The following is a 27,975-nucleotide window of genomic DNA, read 5'->3' as shown; positions in this document are numbered from 1 at the left end:
CTGGGGTGTGGAAGAATGGAAACTTTCGCCACCAACAGCATTTGTGAGCAACTTCCCTCTCTGTGGTTTCTGCTGTGCAGCTCCCTTGATAAAAGAACCAGAAGCAACACGAATGTTACCAACCTTCACCCCAAACACCTCCTTTCAAGACACTTGCTGTCCCAATAGAACAATGATTCACAATGTTCTCTAAACTAGGTCACTCGCCACCCAGAGGGTTCAGCGCCTGGTTGGCTCTCCCTGCCTGTCTCCTGTGCCAGAGGCTTCGAGTCCGGGGAGAGAGAGAGATGGGGAACAGCATGAGATCCGCGCAGGCTCCTCCCGAGAGGCCTCTGTCTGGCCCAAGTGGTAAGTCTGGCTTCTTGAGTGTGATGTTGAACTCTCTTCTATGAATTCAGGGTGAAGATTGAGTGCTGTGGTTCAGGGGAGGGAAAAGCTGGTCCTTGCTGACAACTGGGGAGAAGTGGGCATACAAAGTTCATTCGCTGTGTCTCTTCACTGGATTTGCTCTTACCATGTTCGTAGTGAAAGGTTGGAAGATTTAGCAGCACAAAATGGTGCTGGGTAGTTGGTACATTTGATGACTTTTGAGAGTAATTGATTCCATTTCTTTATTTTTTAAGAGTGATAGAAACTGGGGCCCACAAAGGAAGTGGGATTTGTGTCAATGACACTTGGTAGGATCAGATTTGCAACCTGATTCTGAAACCTGGGCTCAGGCCCACATGGGGTCATGATAGGAGGTGATCCTAGGTAATTTTGGGTATAACTTGTCACTAACTGTCCAGTCTTCTGAAAACCAGGAAATCCTGGTCCCTTTGGGGGAATCACAGGGTGTGGGGGCAGGAATTCTAGGGAGAAGGTGTGCTGTGACAAACTAATTTGTGATGGTGAAAGCTTTGCCCAGAAACTAGTTGGGTTGAACTCTTTATTAAATATTTGGGCAACACACCAGAGCCTAGAGTGACGACATGAGCAAGTAGAGATAATGGATATGTCTAAATCTCCTTTACTCAGACTTAGGGTATGCTCTTTGCTTCTGATGTCTCACCTCTATTCAAACTCCTGATATTGTGGTCGTACTGTGGTGGTCTGAGGATGGGAGGGTATAGTCAAGGGGTCAGGAAAATTTTCCATATTCCTAGGATGATTCTCACGGGACATGGAGGCACCCCTTTTTTTGGTTTGTTTGTTTTGGGGCCACACCCGGTGATGCTCAGGGGTTACTCCTGGCTATGCGCTCAGAAATCGCTCCTGGCTTGGGAGACCATAAGGAATTGAACCACCAGCAAGGCAGACACCTTACCACTTGCACCACCACTACGGCCCCAGGAGGCACTTCTATTCTCACATTCTGTGACAGTAGTCAGGGCATGGCTCTCTCTCCTGCCAAGGATGACGTTACTGGTTCCCCATACCCCCTGTGTACCTTACATGGAACAAAGCTCATAGCATCTGCAGAGCTGAAGCTCAGATGGAGAGCAATTGGGCTAGATCTCTGCCTCCTCAGCCCATGGTTTCTGAGGCTTGAAAAGAGGTGCCCTTCTCCCTGCTTTTAGCTGGGGGTCACCCTATTGAGGCAGTCTCTCATGGCTGTTTAGATGCCCCAAAGTGAGTGTGCAGAGTGTAGCAAGTCAGCCCCTGAAGAGGTTGACTGATGGTGGGATGGAGAATGAGGCCTTTTTCTTCCAGCTCGGAGCACGCGTCTGCCACCCTGTCTAGCCCATGGTTCTGAGGTGAAATGGCAGGTAAACAGCTCGCAGACAGTCAGGCTCGTGGAGATATTTGCTTTATTTGGATGGACAAAACTGAAGTCCAAAGACTCAGATTCAGTTCCAGCCAGCCAAAAGCCCCGGACTTCCATAGACCCTTGTTTTTATACTCCAGAGTCAGGTACCACCCAATGGTGGGATCAGATACCAACCAATGGTGGAAGCAGAATCAGGTCCTACCCTAGGGTGGGGGCAGAATGCCAGGTCACACCCTAGGGTAGGGCACAATCACCTAATCAGTTTAGGGTGAGCAACATAGTAATCCCCCAAAATATTTACATACACAACACAGAGACCCTACTGTCCTTCTCCTGATGGAAGTTAGACGTGGAGTAATTTGTAAGTTTCTGCTTTCTAGTCCAATGACCAACTTATTCACCAAACTTAAGGGGAGACATCAGAAGGCTGGAGAGCTAGAACAGGGGTTAAGGTGCTTGCCTCGCATGTGGCTGGTTCTGGATTTATTCTCAACATCAAGATATTTCCAAAGCATCACCAGAAGTAATCCCTGAGGTCGGATCCAGTAGTAGCCCCAAATATCATGTAGCCCCAAAACGAAGAAGTAGAGAAAGTTAGAAGTTAAAAGTTTCCTGAGACAGTGAATGTTTCTGTGTTATGACTAGAGTGAACGATGCATCTTGGGCTCTTTGTCCCCTGCACAAAGCTTATAACAAGGTAGGTACAGTTAGAGAAAGTGTCATGGCAACTGGGCAACTGTCATTGGGTATTTATTCTCCACAGCTTCCCTGTTCTGTTCTCATGGCAACTACTGTGTGTGAGATGGATCTGGAAGGGCCAGGCCATCTCTTACTTTCAGCACACATGCTCTGATGCCACCTCTCACACTAGGTTGGAAGGGTTATCATGCTTGAGCAAACCCCATGAAAATATGGGCCTCTACACACTTGCTCATTTGTCTATATCTTCTAATGCAAACTCTCATGAAATTAGTTTCTTTCTTTTTCCACTGTGTGGGCAAGTGGACAACTTGACAAAGTTGGTAGAGGGAACTCCTCAAACCACCCACCTAGGAGATTTCCCCAGGTTGCACCCTCTTTTGATCCAGGCCACCACATCAGTCGCAGATGGTTGACTTTTCCACCTCCCCACCCCGAATACATTTTCCTGCTTTAAGTTCTCGCTCAAGTTCCTCTTCTCTCTTATGTTATAGAAAGAGAGCCCCTGGTGCTAATGCAGAGGGGAAACATTTGGATTTTAATAACTCAAAACCAACTAGGCTTCCAAGGCTAACTCAGGTTAGTCTCATACACCCAGGAGAGAGCATTGAATTCATGGTTGAAGGCTTTCTCCTACCTTAATCCAGTGGCAGAAAGCCCTAAGTCTTAGGGTATGTGGCTCAGCCCAGATCCCCAAGTTAAAAGGTAGACTTGGAGAAAATATTTGTTTTTAGATATTAGGAGATTTTGGTATGATCAGAGTTCTGAATACCTAGGAATTTAACTTCACTCAACTCTTTTTTCCTAGATATAGTTTTCTAGAACAGTTCTGGTTAGACTAGATCCCAGAGAAGAATACCTCAAACCCCATGCTTGCAGAAAGAACTGATGGAAAGAGGCAGGTTTCAGGATGAGGTTGAAAGCCTTAATTCAGCTCTAATCCACAGTATTATGGCCTGGAAACTCTAGGGCCAAAAATAGCTTAGACTTGTTTTCTACCAAAGGAAACTACTCTTAGGAGATCAGAACTAGTCTGCCTCTTAGCAATACAAAGAAGCCCTAACCACACTAATAAATGTGAGTGTGATTCCTTCAATTTTTAACTGGGGCCATATCCAATGGAGTTTGAGAGGTCTCGAGGGTTAGGCCACTGGTGAGGCTCAGCTCAGCAATGCTAGGGAAAGCCACAGCTACACACTTTTAGTGGTGCTCAGGGTCAAACTTGGGGACTTTAATGGGCAAGGCATGTGTTTGAGCCTTCAGTTGAATTTGAGCCTTCAGCTCTCTATCCCTTTCTTGAAACTCAATTTGGGGTTATTAGGCTGTATCTAAGTGATCATCCTCCAGAAATAACTTACAGTGCTACAGTAGGTTATTCCACATCTTGTTTCCCTATCACTCCAAACAGTTCATTTTTGCTACAAGTCTCAACCATTTCCGACGTTGTGCCAGACGTGTAGTCTAACCCGGAACAATACCTAGGGATTTCCTGAGCGGTGGGGAAATCATGTTTTTCCACGTGTAAGAGAGAATACAGATGCACAACTGTGATCTCTTTACCCTCTTGATCACCGTGATCTAAAGTGAGATCATACTGCCAGAGGTGGTTAAAGTGAAGACAGTGCTGCTTCAAGCCTTTCAGAAGATTGGAAATAATGTGAGGTGGCAAATTTTTCTAGTACCATGGGTGAAGCCCCTGTGGAAATAACTAGGGGCGGGTGGGAAACTGGAGATGAAAGTGCAAGACATTGGGGAGGCAGTGAAGCTTTAAAAACATGAATACTACATTTCAGTGACCTATCCTCAACCTCTGGCAAAAAAAAAATCCCCTGAAAGTCACTAACATACATGTTTCTAAGGAGCTGAAAGATCGCTTTTGGGGTTAAATTGTGCCTAATTTGTACAAGTTCTAAGTACAGTCTCTGTTATTTCATGGCTTCTGGAGTACCAGAGAGTATAGTCCTCATGGTCTCCAAGTGCCAAGAACTAGCAGAATTCCAACAGCACTGCATTATCAGTTTTAGTTGGCCAAGAGTTGCTAGGAATGGCCTTTGGGCACCCTAAACACTGCCCAGGAGCCCTCCTTCACCTTACTGAAAGAATAAAACAAGATGTAGGTCCCTAGGTTCTAGATATTTTCATCAGAATTTGGTCCTTTTTAAGAATCCCCTACAAAAATGATAAATCCCCTAAAGCTTGCAATCTATAACTTCACTTGATGTCCTGGCCTTACCATAACTAACATCCAAGGAGAGGTAAGAGTGCCCCCCTTAGCATCTCTGGTTTTAGTGTCAGTTGGTGCTTGGAGTAAGCTAGGAATGGCTCAAAGGGCTTTTCATGCAGGAATACCTCATTCTCACACTAACTCTACTACTAGCACCAGGACCTACCCAGGTCCACTTATTACTGGCTTGACATCACTCAATTCACAAGGAGAGAGGGAATAGCTGGGACTTAATGAAAGTGGCCTGGGCCTAGGACCTGTTCTATATTCCCACAGTATGTGTCTAGGGAGGAGAAATGTTTAAGAAGCCCACAGGTTCTGAGAGGGGACATGGACTCTATAGAGTGAGGGAGTCACTTGCCTCCATGACACATAGCCAGAGTCAGGAGACCTTAGATAGCAACATGCATCATATCTATGACAACACACTTCATTTTCTATCTGTGTCTTAACATCCCACTGCAGAGACAAGGAAAGGTTTTTTTAGTAGAATGTGATTATTTTATGCCTGGGGAGCCTATAAGTGTATTAGTATCAAAATTAAATTGTAGTACATGTTGTTTTGTTGTTGTTGTTGTTTGTCTTTTGGGGAGCCACAGCCAATGATGCTCAGGGTTTCTCCTGGCTATGCACTCAGAAATCACTCCTGGCTTGGGGGACTATATGGGATGCCAGGGAATCGAACTGAGGTCTGTCCTGGGTCAGCCACGTGTAAGGCAAATTCCCTACCACTGTGCTATCGCTCTGGCCCCTATGTTATATATTTGTAGCTTGACCATAAACTCTTTGGTTTCATTTTGCTTACTATGAGATCAAGTATTCTGCATTGATTTTTAAGTGAATTAACAAGCAGAGAAACATTTTAAGTGGTAATGTAGGAGGTTTTCAGCCATAACCAGAACAAAGAGGTGTCAAGAGCAGAGTCTAAACTGCCAGATTTCCTAATTTTGAAGCCAGACACACAATCCACAGCTGGTTTGATATGTTCTTTACTAAGTCATTTCATCTTTCCTTATCGTCTAAGAGCTCCCATACCTAGACTCAATCTGTCCCATCCAGCAAATGGAGAAATCAAGACTTTAGATATAAAAGCTTCTGAACCACTGTCTTGCTTTTAAGCCCACAACAAAAAACCCATAGATATGACCATGGTTAATGGTAACTTAGAGAACTCAGAAGACTTTCTGCCAGGTAGTCTATAGCACCTGATGTGTGTGATTCTAAAACTAGGCCCTGCTTTGACACATAAAGAAGTTACCCATTTAGTATGTAATTCTAAGAACACATAAACAGAAGAAAACCTCACTGGATGGTTTAAGTCCTGACCCAACAGCACTGAGCAGTCTGTGCCAATAATGTAATCTATATTGAGTCAGGGACTGTCCCTACCTATCAAGGACCAAGTGCTAACTGTGGAGACCAGTTACTGAGAGCTATCAAAGGGCCTTCTGTCTCATTCTTGTGACCATGACTTGGGAATCATCATATTCTCCCCTGCACATTAACAATACAACTCCAAGTCTGTTTCTTCTTCTTCAAATGAAATCTGTTTACTGTGGGTGATAAATAATTATAAAGGGGGTGCACTGAAAGTGTTTTAGTCTTTTAAAAGAAGTGGTAAAGCAGCTCTAAAAAATACTATGGTAACCAAAGGTGACCTGTCCTCTATTGACTAAGTCATATTTGTAGCTAAGTTAGTTCTGCTTGCATCTTCTTCCTTTTTCGAGTCATTTCCTGTTTGATATTTTTGTACATTTTGTTCAAACTGACCCACTTTTCTATGTATTCAACCTGACTTGTATTTACTACCAAATAGTTGTTCTTTTAAATTTCATTTTCTGTTCTCACCAAATGAAGTTTGCTTTTAGAAAATATTTTCAATTTTTTTTTGCTTCAAATGTTGTTTTCAAAAGTTTTTATTGAAATTAGGTTAAGGAAATATAACCCCATGCTACAAAAAATATGATATTCCACCTGGGATGGCAGGTACCTATGCTGTACCATGAAACCTAACCATCCATAGTAGACACATTTTGATAGTTTTCATATTTATACATAAAGAAATCAACTCAGAGTAGTTAAAATAAATCTCTCCCAAATTGCAGAGCTATTAAGCAGTAAAGAGGGAAATTTCAATCTAATCTGAAAAATTTCAAAGCATGTTCTCTCTTCTAAAAATTATCTTTGGGTTTCACCATTCATGCCTTACACTAATTTCTTCATTCTATTTACTCCCATATTTTATATCAACAATATTCCCCTTGAATTCCTCAGTAATCCTCTTTCCTGCCACTTATTTATCTGATTTTACTCAAACCTTCTATTTGAATTAAGTACTAGGTGGTCCCAGGAGCAATCCAGTAATAAGTTTGAGTTTCATGAACAAATGTATTTCCTTCCCTGCTTTTAATTGAAAATAGGGATCAAAACTTAGAGAAACTTCCATTAGGCACCTTCTCTGGAACTTGTATGGATAGCCATCTTCTTCACAAGAGCACTCATCAAACTTCAGTTATTCCCATTAACTTCTAATTCCCATTAACTTTTTCCCCCTTGGTTGATAAATAAGATAAATGGGCCTGAAATATTTTGCCCAGAAATACTCTATTGTTACTTATTATCTTTAAACAAAAAGTTCCTAGTACAATATTTTCTAAGTAACATTTCAGTGTTAGAGCTATAAAGGCATATTTATTATAAAACCCCCCATAGGAAGTTCATATTTTTGTGAAATTGAAAGCTTCCAATCCCATAACTTTTCTTATCCAAATGAAATGATGGTTTTTAAAGTGGAACTGTTTCTGTGTTGTTGTTCTCTTTGTGGTTGTTTTTAACATTAAAGGCCCTTGTTAGACTTCTGTTTTATTATATTTTTCCTACCCACCCACTTCTCAGTTTTAATCTTGAATCAGAGATCAAAGCCCCCAACCTTCAGTAGACACAAAACCCAGCTAGAGACTCCATTATTGTCACAGATAAAAAAAAACTTAGCTCTCACAAAAGAATGACATTGATAATGGCTTTGATTCACTTTATAAATACAGCATATGGAAGGTTCCCTCGTAGCACAGGGACTCCTGTTTACTTCTGTTCAATGATCCTGCCTTGAGCCAGCAATATGGATCTTGATCTTCTATATTCCTCAGTTAATCACTCAGTAAGTAGCAACTTACTCAATCCAAAGAAAAAAATTTTTTCAGACCTAGAAAGGAGGAGCAGGAAGTCCAGGGGAAAACATGAGAACCTTGTCCCTTCTGTAACAATTGGACTGGACAAAGAGGACATTATAGAATAGAGAGTTCATGTGTGGTCTAGACAGAGAGAACAGATTGTTCATTGGTTCTGAGAATTAAAAGAGATGACAAATTGAGACATATAGACAGACCCAGCATACTCCTGAAATAGGTTTCTACTTCTGCAGACTATGCTAATAAAGAGTCTTCATATCCAGGTCTTTTGTCCAGTTTAACATCATGGTGGGGCATTGAAACCCTTTCCTCATCTGAAAAATCAGGATCCAGAAAAGGAGGAATGGAGGGCAAAGGGTAAAGTCGTCCCCAAATCAGGATTTGTTTCTCTAGCAGCTGTTTCTAGCAGTATGAACTCAGTGAAGGCACAGCACTTTCCTAGGGCCAGTCCCCAATTTAGCATTTGCCATTTCACTCTTTTTTATGAAAATGAACATTTACATAATCTTTTACATAATCTTTACAGCCCACCAATTCTGGACCCACCCAGTCTTAGTATTAGAACTCAGAGGGAGACTCTACTCATTTTAGTCTGAGACTGTCTGAAACCTAAAAAGTGATATCCATTAGCCATCAAGCCTGTTAAGCATACATGCTAGGATGTCTTCAAATTTTCCTGAAGTGAAGGAAGCAGAGAATGGCCAACATTATTCACACAAAGGATATTATATTGTCCATGCTTATTTAAATATTCTATAGACTGTGAGTTCATCAGAGCAAGAACATGGGGTTTGCTTTATTTGCTATGCTTACTAGGCCTAGGGAACTCAGTAGAAAATTATTGAATGAATAACACTTGTTTTCCTAGACTTTTGTGTTAGGATACCCAAACATCAGATGAAATAATAAACAGCATAATGATTATTGCATTTGCCAACATATGAGATACATTATGTCCTTACAAAGTTGCTCACCATTTATTGTCTCTAATGCCTTAACCTCTAAGTTTTGAAGGTTGTGAAATAGGCCTTTGCTTGGTGAAAAAAGGAAAATCCACGAATTCTCATAGTTTTATTGTAGTTATTGCAGTAAGCAGCACTCACTTGAGCCAAAGAGCATGTTTTCCCTCCAAAATTTCAATAGAATTGCTTTCAATATGCACATGATGAAAAGTAACTTTTCTGTACCTTCCTCAACCTTTATTCAATAATTACCCAACATGCTTCTTTACATTCTACCAGGAAAAAATTACATTGTTAAGCATAAGAGTTAATGTTTGTAGGTCCTATGAACCCCTAGTCTTCTCCCTCTATGCCCCATGTTCAAGGGGTGGAACCCATATGACTCAGAGAGATATATGAAACTGTGGAAATATAGGATATTAGAAAATATAAGATGTTCACACATCTATATCTTATCTCATCTCATCTTATCTCCTCTAATTAGGACCTTAGAATGTTGTTCTCACTTCAAAGATTGGGCTATTGAGACCTGGAATGGTTCAATGGCAAAACGCTTGACTTGCAAGCATGAGACCATGACTTTTATCATGCGTGCTGCCTACACGCATCAAGAATGGTACCTCAAACTGCTGCCTAGAACTGTCCCAAGAATCTCAAGTGCACTGCTGCCAGATGTGTGCAGCCCCTAGCAAATACCTATGTGTGAATGTCACAACTGAAAAAGGATGTGAACAACCATGGAGTTCTATAACATGAATGTGGCCCAACACCACAGTTAGAGTGGAAACCTCGGAGAAGTATTTCAATGACACATGCAAGCACCATAAAAAAGCCTGCATAAGACCTCTAGTCATCTCAACAATAACAACAATCAGGGGGTATGGAGGGGGAAAATAAAAATAACATATCAATATAAAGATGGGGGTAGAGAGATAGTACAGGGGTTAAGGCACTTGCCTAGATACAGCTGATTCCAGTTAAATCTCCAGCATTATATATGACCTTCTAGCACTGTCAGGGACTATCCCTGAGTACATAGGGTATGTCCATCACACTCCTCCCAAATGAAAACAAAACTGGGCTGTTATCCTTGTGGGCCTGCTAAGATATTTCCCTAGATGACAGGAGTCAATAAACCTATGAAAACACTCTAAAGCAAGATTAGTGGCCAGTTCATAGCTCTTTGTTGCTGTTATTTGCTTTTATTTGCCATTATGTTCATTTGTTACTCAACTTTAAGGTTTGTTTCTTCAGGTTTCTCTGGGATATGTTTTTCTGGTTTAGGAACAATTTGAGCCTGTGTGATTGTAAGAACTAAGGCCCCCTAGGTTCAATCATTTACCCCAGTGAAGTAGTTCTTCCTGAGACAGAGTTAACGCAGAAATAAAGCCAAAGTAGGTGCCCTCCAAGAAAAAGAAACTAGGAGTTGAATGAGCTTAGAATGTTCTGTCTGAAAAGGGTCCCCTTAATAACCCAAATTTGAATCAGAGTAACTCTTGACAGCCAAGGTTTGAATCAGAGTATCCCTAGACAACCAGAGTTGAGCCAGAAAAATAAGTGAGTAATTAAGACATCTATTCAATGAAACGATTGTACTGCTATTGCTTGTGATTTCTATATAAAGCGCTTGAAGATTTGACCCGGGGTCCTTACCAGGACTCCCTTAGTTGGATGAGGCTCAGACCTTTGCTAACCAAATAAACTCCCTTTTGTGCCTTTCATTATCAGAGGTGGACTTTGACTCTCAGAACTGACATGGGTGTCAACTCAAATCCTAACATGATCAGAATTACCTAACTGTAGCAGAGAAAGTTTATGGAGGGCCTAGTCGATTAGGAACCCTATAAGTTCTGCTCAGCACCTTGAGGTTTGTTTCACCTGGACCTATTAATGGACAGAGATTCTAATTCTAAGTCTTTATGGTCAGCACACTTTCTGGGCTTCCAACCTTGTCTTTGGCACTACTGTTTGGTCTGCACATATATAACATTGCAACCTACCATTTCCCCTACTAATTTCCTTCTTGTGACTTACCAATGCTCTACTAGAGTCTACTAACTGCCCTAGTGTAACCTATCAACTTCCCCTTTATAACCAATCAGCTCTTGCAATGTAACCTCCCAAGGTCCCCTCAGCAACACCGAAGTAACTTCTGGGGAGTGCTTCAGAATTTTGGTGGCTTTCACATATCCATACACTTTATGGCATAGACAGTTTCATGAGACCTATTTTGTAGGGTTTTCTGAGTCAAGTGAACAGAAGCCATGTTGATACCACCTACTTTTGTTACGGAAAGTACTACAAGGACTCTTAGGAATGAGACTTTGTTTAACACTAAGACACCTGGCCCCCAAGCACTTACTCTAAATAAGGAAGCCCAGTGGTCAAAGGCTGCTTCACAGCTGGTTTGGTACCTCCAGGTGATATTCCCCAAGGAGTGATGGAGGGTGGGGGAAAATGACTGCCTTTTGCACTCTTGCTCCAAGAGCTGCCTTTAGCTTCTTGTGAATAACTGTATCCTTCCACTTTGCCTCCCCAGGACTGGAAAGTGACTTCCTCGCTGTGCTGAATGATTACCCATCTCCTGATATCAGCCCCCCAATATTCCGTCGAGGGGAGAAACTACGTGTACTTTCGGAGTGAGTCAGTTGTTCAAACTATTTTTACATATTACCACCGTCCTGCCCTGCCAAAGAAAGCTCCTTCCTGGGGTGATGGTTTATGAGATTTCATTCTAGCTCTCTAACTGCACATGGGCCCTGGATCTAGGATGAGAGGAGAAATTTGGTCCACACTTCACACCTAATTCTTCGTTCTCCTTAACACCACTGGGGTTGAAACTTTTCAGTGGCTTCCTCTTGCCTACTGGATATGATTCAAATTGTATAGATAACGAGACCTTTTTCTGTCTTTACATTGATTTCTTCTGGGTATGTCTTCTCCCACCAGTCTTACAGGGATGATAGATGTCTCAGGGCAGACTTGAGAAGGACACAAGGTACATTTGTTTTGTTTTGGTTTGGGGCCACACCTTGTGGTGCTCAGGGAATGAATCCTGGCAGTGCTCAGCGAATCATATGGGGTGCTAATGAATAAACAGGTTCAGCCATATGCAAGGCAAATGCCCTGCCCACTGACTTATTGCTCAGACTCCCAAACTCAAGTGATTTGAACATACTTTTGATACTTATTTAGAAATCACTGACTTAATACTATTATATCTATATCATTCCAAATAAACTTTAGGGAATAAATGGGAAGGGTCTATTTTTTTATTTTCATACTTAGTGATGCCAACATAGGCAAGTATTTGATTATTTGACGGTGTATCAATTAGGTAGTAAACATTTAAGTTTAAAAATTTTGTATTGTGAAACAGAAAATATCAGCTGTGATCTCCTACCTGTGTAAAAATATCCAACTCCCTTTGAAATGGTCAGAGGGAGATAAACTTTAAAACAAAATCTTCCTGTAGAAATAAATGAGTCACTAACTAATAATGATATGTCTTAACCAAAAGGTGTTCCAATTTACCCTGAGTTAGATGTAATCACTCTGTTAATTCATGTATCCTTTTGCTCCTTTAATCTGTTTATCCTCTCTGTTCTTGTTTTCACAGTGAAGGGGGCTGGTGGAAAGCCATTTCTCTTAGCACTGGTCGAGAGAATTATATCCCTGGAATATGTGTAGCCAGAGTTTACCATGGGTGAGTACATTCCTCAAGGAACCTCCGTAATGCATGCTATTCATATTAGTGCCTTCTGGTTAGCTTTGAAGTCTCCAATACAGCATGGTGGACAGGAAGTCATTAGTTCAAGAGGGTCACTTCTACCGTCAGCTCCATGCAGAAGGAAGAGGAAATCTTCAGTCAATCCTTTTCCCACCCTACACTTGGTTTCTCAATCAGTATAATGAAGAGAGCTGAATCTTTCAACAACGTGGTGTTTCTGGTCAAGAGCACTGAACTTCCAGGCACTGTCATCAAAGAATGCAGCTTATGGGTAAAAAGTCAGCATTCGATGCATCATTTGCCAAAGAGATAGCAGAACATAGAATAATAGGGAAAATAGTACATAACAATCTGACTAAATTAATTCATAATTAATAAATAAAATAATAATTAATCTGACTAAATAGGGCTGTTTGAAGAATGATATGGAATAATATACAGGTGAATTTGGAAATAATTCTGGCCACTACTGTAAATTCTGACCATATAAAAGTTATATTTTAGACACATACTATCCAGCATTCCCCAAATGCTTACATGCTCAAGTTAAAACACAAAGCAGTCAATCAAAAAAGAGAAGACTGAAATATCTTGCCACTGCTTTTAGAAAGCAAGCACATTGATTTGTCCTGTGATTTCGCAGCTCCATCACTAAAGACCAGTGCTCCTGGTCTAGGTATGTGTGGCTCAGACCCTAAAATCCCACGCAAGTTACCTGACATGAAAAATACCAATGAGCCACAGTTTACTTATTTGTCACATGATCAAGGTCAGATCTTTATTAAAAAAATAAAGGAAGACATAAAGAAAGGGAGAGAGGTAGAGAGCCATTTTTTTTTATTTAAAGGGATCCATAAATAACCTCTGTATACTTGAGAAGAATTTTGCACACTTGAACTCAGAGATGCCTGGATATTTCAATACTCGCAACTGAGTTGCAATATAACCAATTTTAATAGTGACTATCCAATATAATAAATACCAGAAATATCTGTATTTGCAGTTATGATGGTGAGGAAAGAAGGGCTTTAGAGGCTGCGAGAATTAGGTTCTGAAAAAGAGAAGAAATTTGCAACTCTTCTAAGTTAGCTGTGTGTATTCAATCCACTCATTCCTCTAGCAAAGATCTAACAATATCTCCATGTTGAAATTGTGCTACTGGATGCTACAGCTTTGGGGGTATTAAGTAACCAGTGGAATAAGAAGTCACAACTCTAAGGAACTTGCAGCATAGAAATATTAAATGAATAACAATTCTCTCACTATAGCATTGGGAGAGAAGTAAAGATGACAAAATGGGATAAATAGTGCTGATAAAATGGGAAGTTCAGAAGAAAGTGAACTCTAAGCTAACATTGTCACTTGTAGCACAAACTGAATTGGACAGGTTGCTTATTCACTCTGACAAATAACTTGCCAGTGAGAAAGAGATGAAACGACTTGACTTAAGGTATTGACATGAGGATCAAGATTCAGTTTCCAAATATGGCATGTGGCTTGTAATGAGTAATCACATATGACCATTATTATTCCTTTCATTTTTTATTCCTTTCATTTTTAAGTGGGTTTTCATGTAAGGGATTTAAAACAAGAATAATTGTAACATATGCTAAATTAATATGACATGAATGTTGTGCAGAAATAAAGAAATTTTGACCTAATATGTCATGACCAAAATCTTAACCAGAAAAGCATGCTTGAAAGATTGTCCATGAAATGGGAAAAATTAGCCACCAAATAGCCATTCTTATAAGGGGTTAATGTCTAAGATATATAAGTCTCTGGTAGAGTTAAACAAAACATATCTAGTGCCAACCAAAAAATGGGAAAAAGAAATAAACAGAGAAGAAATACAGATGGTAAAAAGGCACATGAATAAAAGCTCCACATCATTCATCATCAGGGAGATGTAAATCACCATACTGAGTTATCACCTCATTCTACAGAGACTGGTATTCATAAAAAAAAAAAGAACGGGAACAATCAGAGCTAGGGCAAATAGGAGAAAGAGGGACTTTCAGTCAATGCGGATGAGAATATTGATTGGGAGAGCCTTTTGTGAAAAACAATATAAACATTTCTCAATAAAACTAGAAATGGAGCTTCCGTATGACCCAGCAGTACAAGTCCTGGGAATAATACACAGCTGTTAGGAAAAATGAAAGTCATTAAATTTGCTTATACATGGATGAATATGGAGAGTACTCTGCTAAGTGAAATGAATCAGAGGGAGAAGGACAGACAGAATGATCACACTCACTTTGGAATATAAAAAAAAGATAACATGGTGATAATATCCAGAGACAATAGAGAAGTGCCCAAAGGACCAGTTCCTGGTAGGAAGCTTGCCTCAAGTATCTGGGGAGTGCACTTAGGGCAGAGAGGGGATCACTATGACAATGATGACTCTGGACAAGAACTGGGTGCTGAAAGGAACAAAAGTGATATGCATGATACCCCCACATAACAATATTGCAAAACACAGTGTCTAAAAGGTAAAAAAAATACAATGGAAGAGAGGGAAGAAGAAGGAGAAGAAGAAGAAGAAGAAGAAGAAGAAGAAGAAGAAGAAGAAGAAGAAGAAGAAGAAGAAGAAAAGAAGGAAAAAGAAGGAAGAAGAAGAAGGAAGAAGAAAAGAAGAAGAGAAGACAAAGAAGGAAGAAGAAGAAAAGAAGGAAGAAGAAAAAGGAGGAAGAAGAAAAGAAGGAAAAAGAAAAAGAAAGAAGAAAAAAGATGAATAAGGAAGAAGGAAGAAGAAAAGAAGATGAAGGAAGAAGAAAAGAAGGAAGAAGATGAAGAAGAAGGAACAAGAAGAAAAGAAGGAAGAAGAAAAGATGAAGGAAGAAGAAAAGATGAAGGAAGAAGAAGAAAAGAAGGAAGAAGAAAAGAAGGAAGAAGAAGAAAAGAAGGAAGAAGAAAAGAGAAGAAAAGACGAAGAAGGAAGTAGAAGAAAAAGGAGGAAGAAGAAAAGATGAAGAAGGAAGAAGAAGGAAGAAGAAAAGAAGATGATGGAAGAAGAAGAAAAGAAGAAAGAAAATGAAGAAGAATAAAGAAAAAGAAGGAACAAGAAGAAAGGGAAGAAGAAAAAGAAGGAAGAAAAAAAGAAGATGAAGGAAGAAGAAAAGAAGAATATGAAGAAGAAGGAAGAAGAAGGGCTCGGAGAGATAGCACAGCGGCGTTTGCCTTGCAAGCAGTCGATCCAGGACCAAAGGTGGTTGGTTCAAATCCCGGTGTTCCATATGGTCCCCCGTGCCTGCCAGGAGCTATTTCTGAGCAGACAGCCAGGTGTGACCCAAAAACCAAAAACCAAAAAAAAAAAAAAAAGAAGGAAGAAGATGAAAGATGAAGAAGAAAAAGAAAAAGGAAGAAGAAAAAGAAGGAAGAAAAGAAGACGACAAAGAAGAAAATAAGAACTGTGGGGGAAAATAATACTGCATTATAAACAACCTTGTTAACCACAGTGTTTAAATAAATTTTAAAAACTGTTTTTAAAATAAATGACTGGAAACCAAGGCATGGGACCTCTCACTCCTGGTGCATGCCTGACCATTGCAAGAAACCTGCCTGTGTGCGATGGTGAATATCTAAGCAAGTGAAGTAGTAAAGTATTTGTATTCACCATTACACACAGTACTCATATTCACGACTGTATTCATGTTCACCAAGTATTTATATTCACCAAGGCACACAGAAAGCAGCATTCACATTTAAATTAAGCGATCACATTATCATGTGAATTAAAATCCAGGCTCCCTTCACTGAAATACAGAGACTTAAAAGGGAATGTTCAGTTGCTTTCCAGCATTTAGTAGCTGACTGCTAGCAAAGCATTTCCTTCTATGCTGACATAGGCCTACTATGAAGAGGAATGAGGACCTTTCCACCTAGGAAGGATGGTTTTAGTTACAGAGCTTCTCTCTAACGTGTCTTCAAAATTGACAGCTCTTCTGTGGCAGGGCAGTACTTCATTCAAAAACTACCCTATGCTAAATGGTTTCACTACTTTTTTTTTCAATGTTATTAAAAGGAATAGATGCATAAAACATACGTTATCGCATACAACATGACAACTGTGTTTAAACTATGTTAGGAAAGAGAAGACAAGAACAATAGGCATACAAAGTAGGGCTTTTAAAAATGATGAATTTATGCACCTTCTTCCCTGTGTCCCTTCTTCACAGATCAATACCAAACTCAATAACCTGGGCACAGATACAAAGACACAGTGAAAGAGGCCTGCATCAGGAAGACAGACACAAGACAAAGTACCTAACAGGAACCTTATCACATTTTAGAATGTACATATATTATAAAATGCAAAGCAGAAACATTTCAGTAGCACTTGAGTAATGGGTTATAAAAGATGCAAGTGTGTGTCCTTATTTTTCACACATAGCATGCAGTAGATCTGCATGGATTATATTGGAATCTTAAAAGAATGACTGAATGAAGGAATGCACAAAATAATTGACAGTTCTCCTTTTTAACACCCCCCCCTAATTTTCTATCAACTGGAATATAGTCTTATTTTCTGCTTCTCTAATTCTCTTTGGTATGATTTGGATCCTGATGACTGTCTTTCTACTTCCCAGCTGGCTGTTTGAAGGGTTGGGCAGAGACAAAGCTGAGGAGCTGCTACAGCTGCCGGACACCAAGATGGGTTCCTTCATGATCAGAGAGAGTGAGACAAAGAAAGGTGAGCAATCTGGGCTCCTCTTTCTCTGCTTGAGTCAGGCAAGCAGATTTGTTCCCAACAGACTCCAGACTCTTCTTCCACATGCATACAAATCAACCCAACAACGTGGGTCAGCCCATAAGCCACCACAGAGGCCCCATCATAACCAGGGATCTAGAAACAGATTGAGGAGATGGTCAGCCACTGGGCTCTGGCCCAGATCAGAGTCACTGTTTTCTGCTGAAAAATCTCCAACTGAGAGCCAAGAGTGAAGCCAGGAGCATCCAGAGCAGCACCATGACCTTTAGACATGGCGCAACTTATGCTCTTGAGCTCTGGCACTGGAACTTATCTTATATTTCTTTGAACTCAATGTTCTCATGTGTAAAATGCAAAGAAAAGCCCTGCCTTAGAAATTTGTGGCAAAATTCAGACAGTATGATATTTGCAATATTCTTACTACCAAAAGACTAGGATTTCAGTTTGATGAAATAAGACAGAGAAAGTCAGGAGAGGCAGAGGCATACACTAACATACTCCTTGTCATGTATATTGTTTCAGTTTCCTTTCATGCTGTGTGTTTAGTTACTCAGTGAACAGGAAATAGCAGAGTTCATTGGCAGGGGTTCAGAGTAGGCATCTCCCACTCTAGTTTCTGCATGGTGGCTCACTAATTCATGGCCTCTTTTGAAGCCTCAGCTGCATATATGACATCATGGGATCCTCAAAAGGAATATACTTAGCACCAGTTCTGAGATTTCTTCAGTTCTTTTATTTTCAGGGGAAAAAAACCCACACATAACAACCAGAACTTTTCCAGATAAGTAATAGCTTTTAAGATATATAAGGTCCCTTTAACTTCCTGGCCTGTTTCTGGTACACTCCCTGAAAGAAAAAGAGAATATGATTTCTGAGTCTATTTTCTATATACCTTTTATGAGCCAGACATCACTAGGGAAATAGTGTCTCTAATTCTTATCAAACCAAAATCAGTTTTTCTCTTAAGAGAAAAGTCAGATTGAAGATCAAATTTCTTCCTATCCTGAATATTGAAACTCAGACATATCTCTAAGTTGGCATGGCCAGGAAGTTGAGTCTAAAACCCAGGTTTAGGTAGTAGGGCTGATGTAAAAACAAAGATGTTGTCAGACAGACCTGTGGCCAAGCAAACACCATGATGGGCATTTCAGGTTTTGCTCTCTTGGGTATGCAAAGTTCTGATAAATTTCAACCTTTCCTACTGATCTCAAACTTTCATCCTCACTGTTGTTACCAGAAGACCATAAGATGCAGATTGTATTAACTCAGAAGGCATGCCTGGGGAAAACTCAGGATGCTCATCAAAAGAACCTTAGGGACCTTCTGCAAGAGGCTCTAATCTTCTGTTTCCCCATAACCTCCCAAAATATTTAGTGTAAATACCTTCAAGAGACTTTCTGGTAGTTAATGGAGAGATTACTTGGAAATGTTTTAGCCTGCTGCCCAGGAGAGAGGGCAAAGACCTCAATTTTTTCTCATCATCTCCTGAGTATTTTCCCTTTAAAAATCAAGAAGACAGAGCAATGATTCAAGCCTGATACTCTCACTTTTCATATAATAAAATTGAGGTTCAGAATGGCAAACACACTAGCCCCAGGATCTATCTTCCTAATAACCCAGGACTGAACCATTATTGTATTTAAAATAAATGACATGTTTCTTAGGAAAACCCAGAAAGCTATCTTAGTTTCCACTTTATTTTTCTCTAAATTTCTGAAAAAGCTAAGCATATATTTAATGGTATTAATAAGTAATGGTATTATTAAGCTAAGCATATATTTAATGGTATTAGTCATGGTATCATCAGGAAATGGTGACATAACTGAATGATCCCCAAAATTGTGTGACATGGTGGCAGTAGGGACAGAAAACACTCAGAACGACCACAGATGTTGAGTCTATAGGGTGCCCTCCATCTTAAACCATTTAGCTTGATCTAAGAACCCATTAAAGGGGCGTATCCTAAAGGAATTTCACAAAGCTAAGACTGAGTCAAGGTACCTAAAAACCTGTTGGTGGATATGTAAATGTAACAGGACTGCATAGCCAACATTCTCCCATGGTCCTCGTAGGGTCATCCATGAGTCAAAGCAAATTGGTTCAGGGTTCTGCTTTTCAGAGACCAAGCATGCCTATTGGGTATCCCAGTTGTCCCAAAAAGCTTGGAAATCTCTCTGTGTTGGTTGTTGGTGGCATACCTTTGAGCCAGGCGCTCCAGAGTCATGTGGGATATTGATGATAGTTTTTTATTCCCATAGGTTTTTATTCACTCTCAGTGAGACATCGACAGGTGAAGCACTATCGCATCTTCCGTCTGCCCAACAACTGGTATTACATTTCCCCGAGGCTCACTTTCCAGTGTTTGGAGGACCTGGTGAACCACTATTCTGGTAAGGAACACTCCCCAAGGAGGTGAACAAACAAGCCACTTTTTCTTACTGCCCTGTAGAACCCTCATTCTAGGGTCACTCACGCCTCAGGTAGTTCGCTCTCTGTCCATCATCCCTTCAGCAGGGCTCTTTTCTTGTTCATTTAGACTGAAAAGACCAGGCTAAAACAGTCTGTAGATGCTGCCCAAGAAAACAAAATGCAACTAATGCTGACTTTATCATCTCTCTGCCTATAGTCAACCAACCCGAGTATCCCTAGATTCATAGCCATTGATCATCTTCATTTCTCTAAGTGGACCAGACAACTGAAGACCTCTGCAACTTTGCTTTGAAATGGCGCTTACCTTTTTCCTACTGGTTCAAATATTTGTCAGTCCTTGGTACCAAGAGGAAATCACCTTTTGGATAAAATAAAACCTGGCAGGATGGATTAATTGTCTTCTCTGCTCTTTTGTATATTAGGAATTTCTCTCTCCAGAAATCCAGACATTGTGCCTTTGTAACCTAGCTAACTACATAGAAGTCTTTGTTCCCCAGCCAGCTTTTGATATTTGAAATATTTTCTTTCTTTTTTAATATATTTATTTAAACACCTTGATTACAAATATGATTGTAGTTGGATTTCAGTGAAATTTTCTTTCATCTCATGGATCAGGAAACATTTTCTAAGGTGGTGTAAGCCCAATGTAGGTTTAGAGAAAGGTAAAAGTAGAAGAGTACAGGATCAGAGGTGTAATGTGTGTTAGGGTATGAAAGGTCTGAATGCCAAATCAGGACAAGTGAGAATAATAATAACAAACTTGCCTGCGTGACTAAAGATAAAAATGGAATCTCTGACTTCCTATCCCAATTCTTCTGGTCAATCTTATGCTTGCTTCAGCAGTACATATACCATTCTTCAGGTCAACCTTGTGTTGATGGTGAACATTTATGGGCCTTATTTCTTTGCTCTGAAATGTTCCCATCAAGGGATGTTGTGAAGATTCTCTGGGTTAGTGCATAGGAAGTCCTTAAGTAAGTAACTTACCTACCTAATGTAGATGTAGGGTTTGCCCAATAACTTTAGGGATTGGCTGCTATTTTTAAGACTGCTTCTCTTTCTTCCCTTCTGTATATGAGGCAAAGAAAATAGATTGCTTTCACTTTGTTAGTCTTCTCCGGGATTCACCTTACAATCCTCTCTTTCTTGGAATGCTTTCTTGGAATATGGGAACTTAAAGAATATTTCAAAGAAACAGATGCTATTACGAAAGCCTTATTTATCATATGTAGTAACGTGAGAAATGTAGGCCACAAAGGAGGTATATATGCTTAGGGGAAACAGGTCACAGCTAGGACCTGGGCTCGGGTCATGTGTTGTGCTAAGAGACTGTAATAGAACCCTATTCTCTAGTTACTATAGGACAAAGAACATTCTTTTCTTTTTTTATTAATTAATTTCAATATTTTATTTATACTATATTTATTAAGCACCATGATTACAAAAATGTTTATAGTTGCGTTTCAGTTATAAAAAAAGAACACCCCCCCATTCACCATTGCAACCTTCCCACCACTAAAGCTCACCATCTCCCTTCTCCCCTACCTCCTACCTGCATTCTAGACAGACATTTTATTTCTCTCACTCACTACTTTTGCATGATAGTTGTTAGTGCAGTTATTTCTTTAACTGCATTCACCACTCTTTGTGGAAACATTCTTTTCAAAGATGGTTGTAATAGTGATTAGTCATGATAGTTCATGAAATCTGTTGATCACAGTATGACACATGGAAGATGTGAAGTAAATAATAACAGAAATAAAATTCTATGCTACCTGAAAGCTTAGTTTAACTAAAAATGAAAGAGGAAGAGAGACCTGGAAACAGTCAACATCTCACAGATTATGATTAAGGTTGGCTGTGGGATTTGACTTTTAGTAACAACCACATGAAATATATAGAGACCATAGCTTTGATTTAGTAAAAACAAACATGAAAATATTCTGTCCCAGCAAAGAATTTATGAACTGTAATTTCATGAGAGTTCTGGGCTCAGAATACACCAAAAACCTGTTCCAGTGCAGACTAACAATTTTCCCTTAATCACTTCCATCAATAAATATTATTGCCATCATTTTACCTCTGTTGGTAGTTGAAGACAACCCTGAAATGATTCTGTACCTCTGGGGATCCCAATATGGCAACAAATGGCCAACTTTGACTCCTACTAAATTTTTTCTTATTGAATAGAATCAGAGAAAATAATGAACAAAGAGATTAGAACAAAAGTCTTTTGTAGATTTTAGGGTGATTCATTCAATTTCCTTAGATAAATTTAAATTATTTGTCAAACACATCTTGGTCTCAGTTTCTTAATTTCTAAAATGAGGTGAATCCACTTAATTTTTGTGTAAAGTAGATATGAACCAAGTTTCTTCTTTTTCTTTCTTTTTCTTTCTTCTTTCTTTCTTCTTTATTTCTTTCTTTTTTCTTTCTTTTTCTTTCTTTACTTCTTTCTTTGATTCTTTCATTCTATTTCTCTTTCTTTTTCTTTCTTTCTTTCTTTCTTTCTTTCTTTCTTCTTTCTTTCTTTCTTTCTTTCTTTCTTTCTCTTTCTTACTTTCTTTCTTTCTTTCTACTTTCTTTTTCTTTCTTTCTTTCTCTCTTTCTTTCTTTCTTTTTTTTTTTTTTTTTTTTTTTTTTTTGGGCCACACCCGGTAACGCTCAGGGGTTACTCCTGGCTATGCGCTCAGAAGTCGCTCCTGGCTTGGGGGACCATATGGGACACCGGGGGATCGAACCGCGGTCCGTCTCCTAGGCTAGCGCAGGTAAGGCAGGCACCTTACCTCCAGCGCCACCGCCCGGCCCCTCTTTCTTTCTTTCTCTCTCTCTCTCTCTCTCTCTCTCTCTCTCTCTCTCTCTCTCTCTCTCTCTCTCTCTCTCTTTCTTTCTTTCTTTCTTTCTTGCTTCTTTCTCCTTTTTCTTTCTTTTTTACTTTTTTCCTTTCTTTTTTAGCTTTTATCTTTCTCCATCCTTCCCTCCCTTCCTTCCTTTCATTCTTTTTTGTTTCTAAGTGACTACCCAGTTTCCCCAACATCATTTATTAATGATTCTTTTACTGCTCCAAATTATGAACCCATATCCTTTGTCATGGGAAACATCTTGAAAGAGTAAGAATAGTGCTTAATTAAAACCCAGTGGCCCATTTTTTGTATCTACCACAAAACACAAATATATTAATTTCTAAATATATCTGCACAGATACATTCATTGAGGCAATAACAGTAAGTACTATAGCCAGGTTTTGAAAAAAAACCCACAAAATTTCCAATGAAAAATTAATAATAAAACTATTTTATATATACATGATTTTATAAATAGACCAGAATGAAATATTGAAGTTTGTTACAACTTGAATAAAATGAAGAAATCATGTTAAGTAAGTCAGAGGGAGGAGAACAATAATACTCAATGATTTCACTTGTCTGTGGTATATGGTAAAACAAAACAAGGATATGGAGAAGAGGAAGAAGTGGATAGTGAAAAAGGCTTTTGGCACTTTTATGGTAGAAGAGCTACAATAACTTCATATATCAAATTAATAAAAGTTAGCACTATTGGAATAGTTGTATATAAACTATGATCAATATATAAATAAATAATGAGGGGGATAGAGAGATAGCATGGAGGTAGGGCATTTGCCCTGCATGCAGAAGGACAGTGATTCAAATCCCAGCATCCCATATGGTCACCTGAGCCTCCCAGGAGCGACTTCTGAGTGCAGAGCCAGGAGTAACCCTGGAGTGCTGCCAGGTCTGACCCAAAAATCGAAAAAAAATAATAATGAAATAAAATGTTATATTTTAAGGTGAAATAAATAATAATAAAGATTTCATGCCTCCAATAAGCCTCTAATGTCTAATAAGATGATTGTTAGGATTGACAAAGATATGAACCATTGGCATTAAGCAACTGATGTGTGGTGTTCATTGAAAGAACATGGAGGATAAGTCATAAATGTATCCTAAGATGACCAGGAAAGCAGTGGGGTGGAAAAGTGGTACCCTTAAGCCTAGAATTCTGATTAAATAACGGTGTAAAGTGAAATTTCAAGAAAGTTGTATAGGTTTGTGTGAAGTAGAAGAGCATGTCTGGACCCTCCAGGCAATGTGGAACTTCTCTTTTCTCTTTCAGAGATAATGAGTGACTTTGGGAATGAGTGACATCTGAGGCACTGAGAAGGATATGAATCACATTTCTTGGACTTTATGCTGGAACTGGGTCCCAGAATCCTTAGTTTTCTTAAAATAATAATGAATACAGTTATAGAGACTCTTCACAACTGGCACTTAAGCATTTAGTTCAGCTTTACTGCTGATAAATGTTAGCTCTTTCTCTATACCAAAAAACATATTTTTAGTGTCAGTGTTAGCCTTTGTAGAAAAGACTTTCCCTCCCCTCGCCTAGCTGCCCTACCACTGCTGATGATTTCTTAACTCTTGACATAAGCCTTGGGTTCTCTCAATTCCCAACTCGGGAAGTCCTTTCCATTTCAAATCTAATTATTTCCTATTTACTTCCGGTTATGTTCCCTCCACCTCTTGGTCAGCCCACTCATTTCTCAGTGCAGAGTCAATGTGGGTGGACATTGGAGTTCATTGAGAAAATTAGATGGAATGCCATGAAGTGAAGCATTGCTGGCCAACAACACGAGAACGCCAGAGGATTATTTCAACAGTTCCATTTGTGTCTTCTTTGACAAGAACTTTCTGAGCAATCTCCCTCAATACAACTGGAGGTGAGGGCTCAAGAGGTGTAAAAGTTGATGCTGGATGGGCTGGGGGTAGAAATATAGGAGGAGGCCAAAACAACCTCATTCTTAGCCTCTTTTTTTCCTCCTGAGAGCTGAGAATTACCGTGGGCTCCTACATGTAAAAGATCATGCTAATTTTTACCCATCTCCAAGAATGTCCAGATTATAGGTTGAACAAAATCTTGCTCAGTATGGGAAGGGCCAGGAAAGGTAGGAAAATATAGGGCCTCTGTTTTTGTGTTCCTAAAAAGCTGGAGTGCGTAGGAGCTCAGATTCCATTCTAGCTAAAAGGAGAATGTCTTATTTACATCTCCCTCTTTGTATAGCATTGTCTACAGTAGAGAAGAGGTATTGTTCATCAACTTCTTATTCATGCATTTTCTCTTTTGCCTCTTTATCTGGTTTATGACACTGCTCATCTTCATCATTTTGTTGCTGCCTTTCTTTCAACCATTCTCTCCTTTCCTTCCCCTTCCTTCCCGTTCTCAATTCTTACTTTTAGCTTCTTTTATCAAATAATACCCTTGCACTGTACTAGATACCATCCACAAACCTTCTAATCCCTAGCATAATGCATCTCACCCAAGAAGTGTATGCAACCATGTCTTAGCATGAAACCATTGAGGCTGGGCTGCCTGCAGCACATGAGACTTACAGAAATTCTCTATCGTTAATTCAGTCCTCTCATTCTGCAGTGGAAAAGTACAGGCTCAGAGAAGGGCCAGGCCAGAACTATCAGCATTTGTAGATTTTTGACTCTGACTTCTCTCTATTTCCTGTTCATAACAGGTGGTATACACAGGGAAAGTTAACCTTTCATAGGCAACTGGACATAGGATTCTCAGCGTCGTCACATCCCCTTCAATTTAGCCTCAGTTTCTCAATGTGAACAAAGAAACTGTGATGAAAAGTCCTTTGTGCCCTGCTCCCCTACTTTGACTGTGTCATTCCAGGTATCACTATCAGTCTTTGTTTCTCTCCTCAGAGGTGGCCGATGGCCTCTGCTGCGTGTTAACCACACCCTGCCTCACTCAGAGCACAGCCACACCTGCTCAGATGGCTCCCAACTCGCCTGTCACCTTGCGCCAGAAAACATTCGACTGGAGGAGGGCGCGCAGGTAGGGCACGTGTGTGTGTGTGTGTGTGTGTGTGTGTGTGTGTTGCATTCTGCATATATCTAAATTCAAAACTAGTGTGGCCTACTACAAAACTACTCAGTTACAGCTGTCCCTGATGAAATATGGAGATAGGCACCCAAGCAGGTAGACCCATATCCCACAGTTCCCAGAAATGACAGGGTTAGCAGGATGTTCCGAGTACACCTATGTGGCATGGGCCCAGAAGCTCCTCATTAAGAACCTCAGCCCTCCAGATATGCAGCTATGCCCTAAGTCCACACTGCATGCTCTCAGTCTACTTATTGGCTGTAAGGTACCCCTTTCGTAATTCTTAGATCCCCGAGAGGAACAAACAAATAAATCCTACATCAATGTAATATTTCAAACTCAACCCACACTCAGAAGCTACAAAGCCAGCAAAATCCTAAACTGACATTGTTTTTCTTAGAGGATGAAAAATATTTTGCTTTCGTTGGTGGCTAGCTATTATCTCTGAAGAAGTATTTATATGAGTGGATGGGTGGGTTCTTCTATCAAGTTATCATTCCAGGCAAAGTTCAAAAGCATAAGATATCAGAACTCCTGGGAAAGGAATAAAAATACTCTTCTTTGGAGCGGTTATAGAGAGATAGCTAGAACTGGGGAGATAACAAAGCAATTAGTGAACAGTATTTGATTCCAATTCCAGCCTTGTTATACATAGTTCCCCCAAAGAGTTTCAGGTTGCTGTCCTGGAGGATGGGCTGGGTACTTAATTCCAGCACCATGGAATCTGGACAGTAATGCATTCTCAAGCCCTAGCATAAGACCATCAGTCAATTTGGTTGCAATTGTCAAGAGTGGGTCCATCTGCAAGGAGCACTATGCCCCACCACGAAATGCCCATTATAATTTAATTTATAGTTGGAATTTTCAGCCCTATAATGAAATGGTTGAGTTCATTTCTCAGATCACTTACTAGCCACAAATGTAAAAAGCAAAGAGGAAGAAGAAAGAAATACTAACTGCCCTATTTTCTCATCTTCTCCCCTTTTATGTTCTTCTCTTCCATGTCTCCATTTTCTGCCTCCCCGCTTCCATTGGTGCCATTCACAGACTCCGGGAGCAATCGGACCAGGAAGGAGCAGACAACCCCCTTGGTGTGGATGAGTCTCTTTTCAGTTATGGACTCAGAGAAAGCATCGCCTCATACCTCTCCCTGACCAGTGAGGACAGTAGCTCTTTTGATCGCAAGAAGAAAAGTGTCTCTTTAATGTACAGTGGAAACAAGAGAAAAAGTACCTTATTCTCCCCGCCATACTTCGAGGACTAGCCAAGACTGGAGCTGTGGTAGGCACCCATGAAGAGAAGTGGAGGCTCGAACTGCCCCATGGGGTCACCAAGAGAGCCACGCTTTCCTAGTTCTGGCCAGTCTCATGTCTTCTAGCAGCCATGAGAAGTCACATGGAGCCTTGAATTTGTATCTTCTCTACCCACATCATGGCTCAGGGAACTCAATCTTCCTGGCATCTGATCAGGACTGGGAAGCTACACCATGTTGACTTTTTCAGAAGGTCTCTGTGTATGTGAATCTTTTCTTGATGGTAAGAAAGTGCAACCTGCTCTTACAAGAAAGTGCACAAGGTGCATTCTTCAACAATCCATAAAAGAGATCACACTCTGGGGTCATCCAAGAGAAATTCTAAATGAGAAAAGCCCAGGATTCAGGGGCCGAAACTGGGGCCTCATAGAGGTCTGGAATTGGAAATTAGTGCTCTTCATTGAGCTCTTCTAGTCAGAGCATGAAGAGAATACTCTCTGGTAGGCTTTCTTCCCTTTCAAGGGAGCTTGTTGACACTAAACAGAAACTTTCTTTAGTATCTATGACTCAGTATATTATTCTTTTGACTTGTTCACACCCAGGACCCATGGCAAAAGTTGGAATGCCTTCATTCTTCAGGAAGCAAGGCACATATAGGTCAGGAAGCTGCTGAAGAAGTCTATGGGTAGGCTTGAGACTATGCAAGCTTTTGCAAGAACCCCAAACACAGCTTTGCAACATCACAGCAAGAAGCTGCTTCATGGGATGCTGAGACCACTGCCTATATTGATGTCTCAATCATTCATTTAGTTGCATTTGTCCCCAATAAGCATTGTGTTAAGTCTGTGTAGGTATTGGGTTAAAAAAAATAAGAAGAAGAAATCCCAGGTCCCACCAGTGTAAAAAGAAGAAAATTTGTATGCAGAGAAAGTGGTTGGGGTGAGGGAAGGGAGATACAAAAGTTCCCATTTAAGCAGGACCTCCAGAGAGGAAGGGGGCTGGCAATCTTGGCTACGTGATTATGGTTCATTTCTTTAGAGAAAAAGAGAAAATTGACAGTTGGAAAGAATAATCCATATACTTCTATTAGGAAAATCTGACATTCAC

General features: G+C 40.0%; 2 protein-coding genes across 2 annotated transcripts in view; one reads left to right on the top strand and one right to left on the bottom strand.

Annotated features, from left to right (window-relative positions):
* TG (thyroglobulin) overlaps positions 1-27,975 on the bottom strand; it is a 286,547-nt gene that overhangs the window by 76,181 nt on the left and 182,391 nt on the right. The gene's annotated exons all lie outside the window — the stretch shown is intronic.
* SLA (Src like adaptor) lies at positions 183-27,156 on the top strand. Its single transcript, XM_049765589.1, has 7 exons — positions 183-348; positions 11,363-11,462; positions 12,443-12,529; positions 17,146-17,249; positions 19,526-19,657; positions 25,436-25,568; positions 26,664-27,156. Exons 1-7 carry the CDS (start codon positions 183-185, stop codon positions 26,878-26,880), a joined length of 939 nt encoding a protein of 312 aa, XP_049621546.1. The 3' UTR covers positions 26,881-27,156.

The sequence above is a fragment of the Suncus etruscus genome, chromosome 19, assembly GCF_024139225.1.
Source record: "Suncus etruscus isolate mSunEtr1 chromosome 19, mSunEtr1.pri.cur, whole genome shotgun sequence".
In the NCBI taxonomy this organism is placed as follows: Eukaryota; Metazoa; Chordata; class Mammalia; order Eulipotyphla; family Soricidae; genus Suncus; species Suncus etruscus.
Note: the sequence above shows the minus strand (reverse complement) of the source record. Positions and strands in the feature narration are given on the sequence as shown.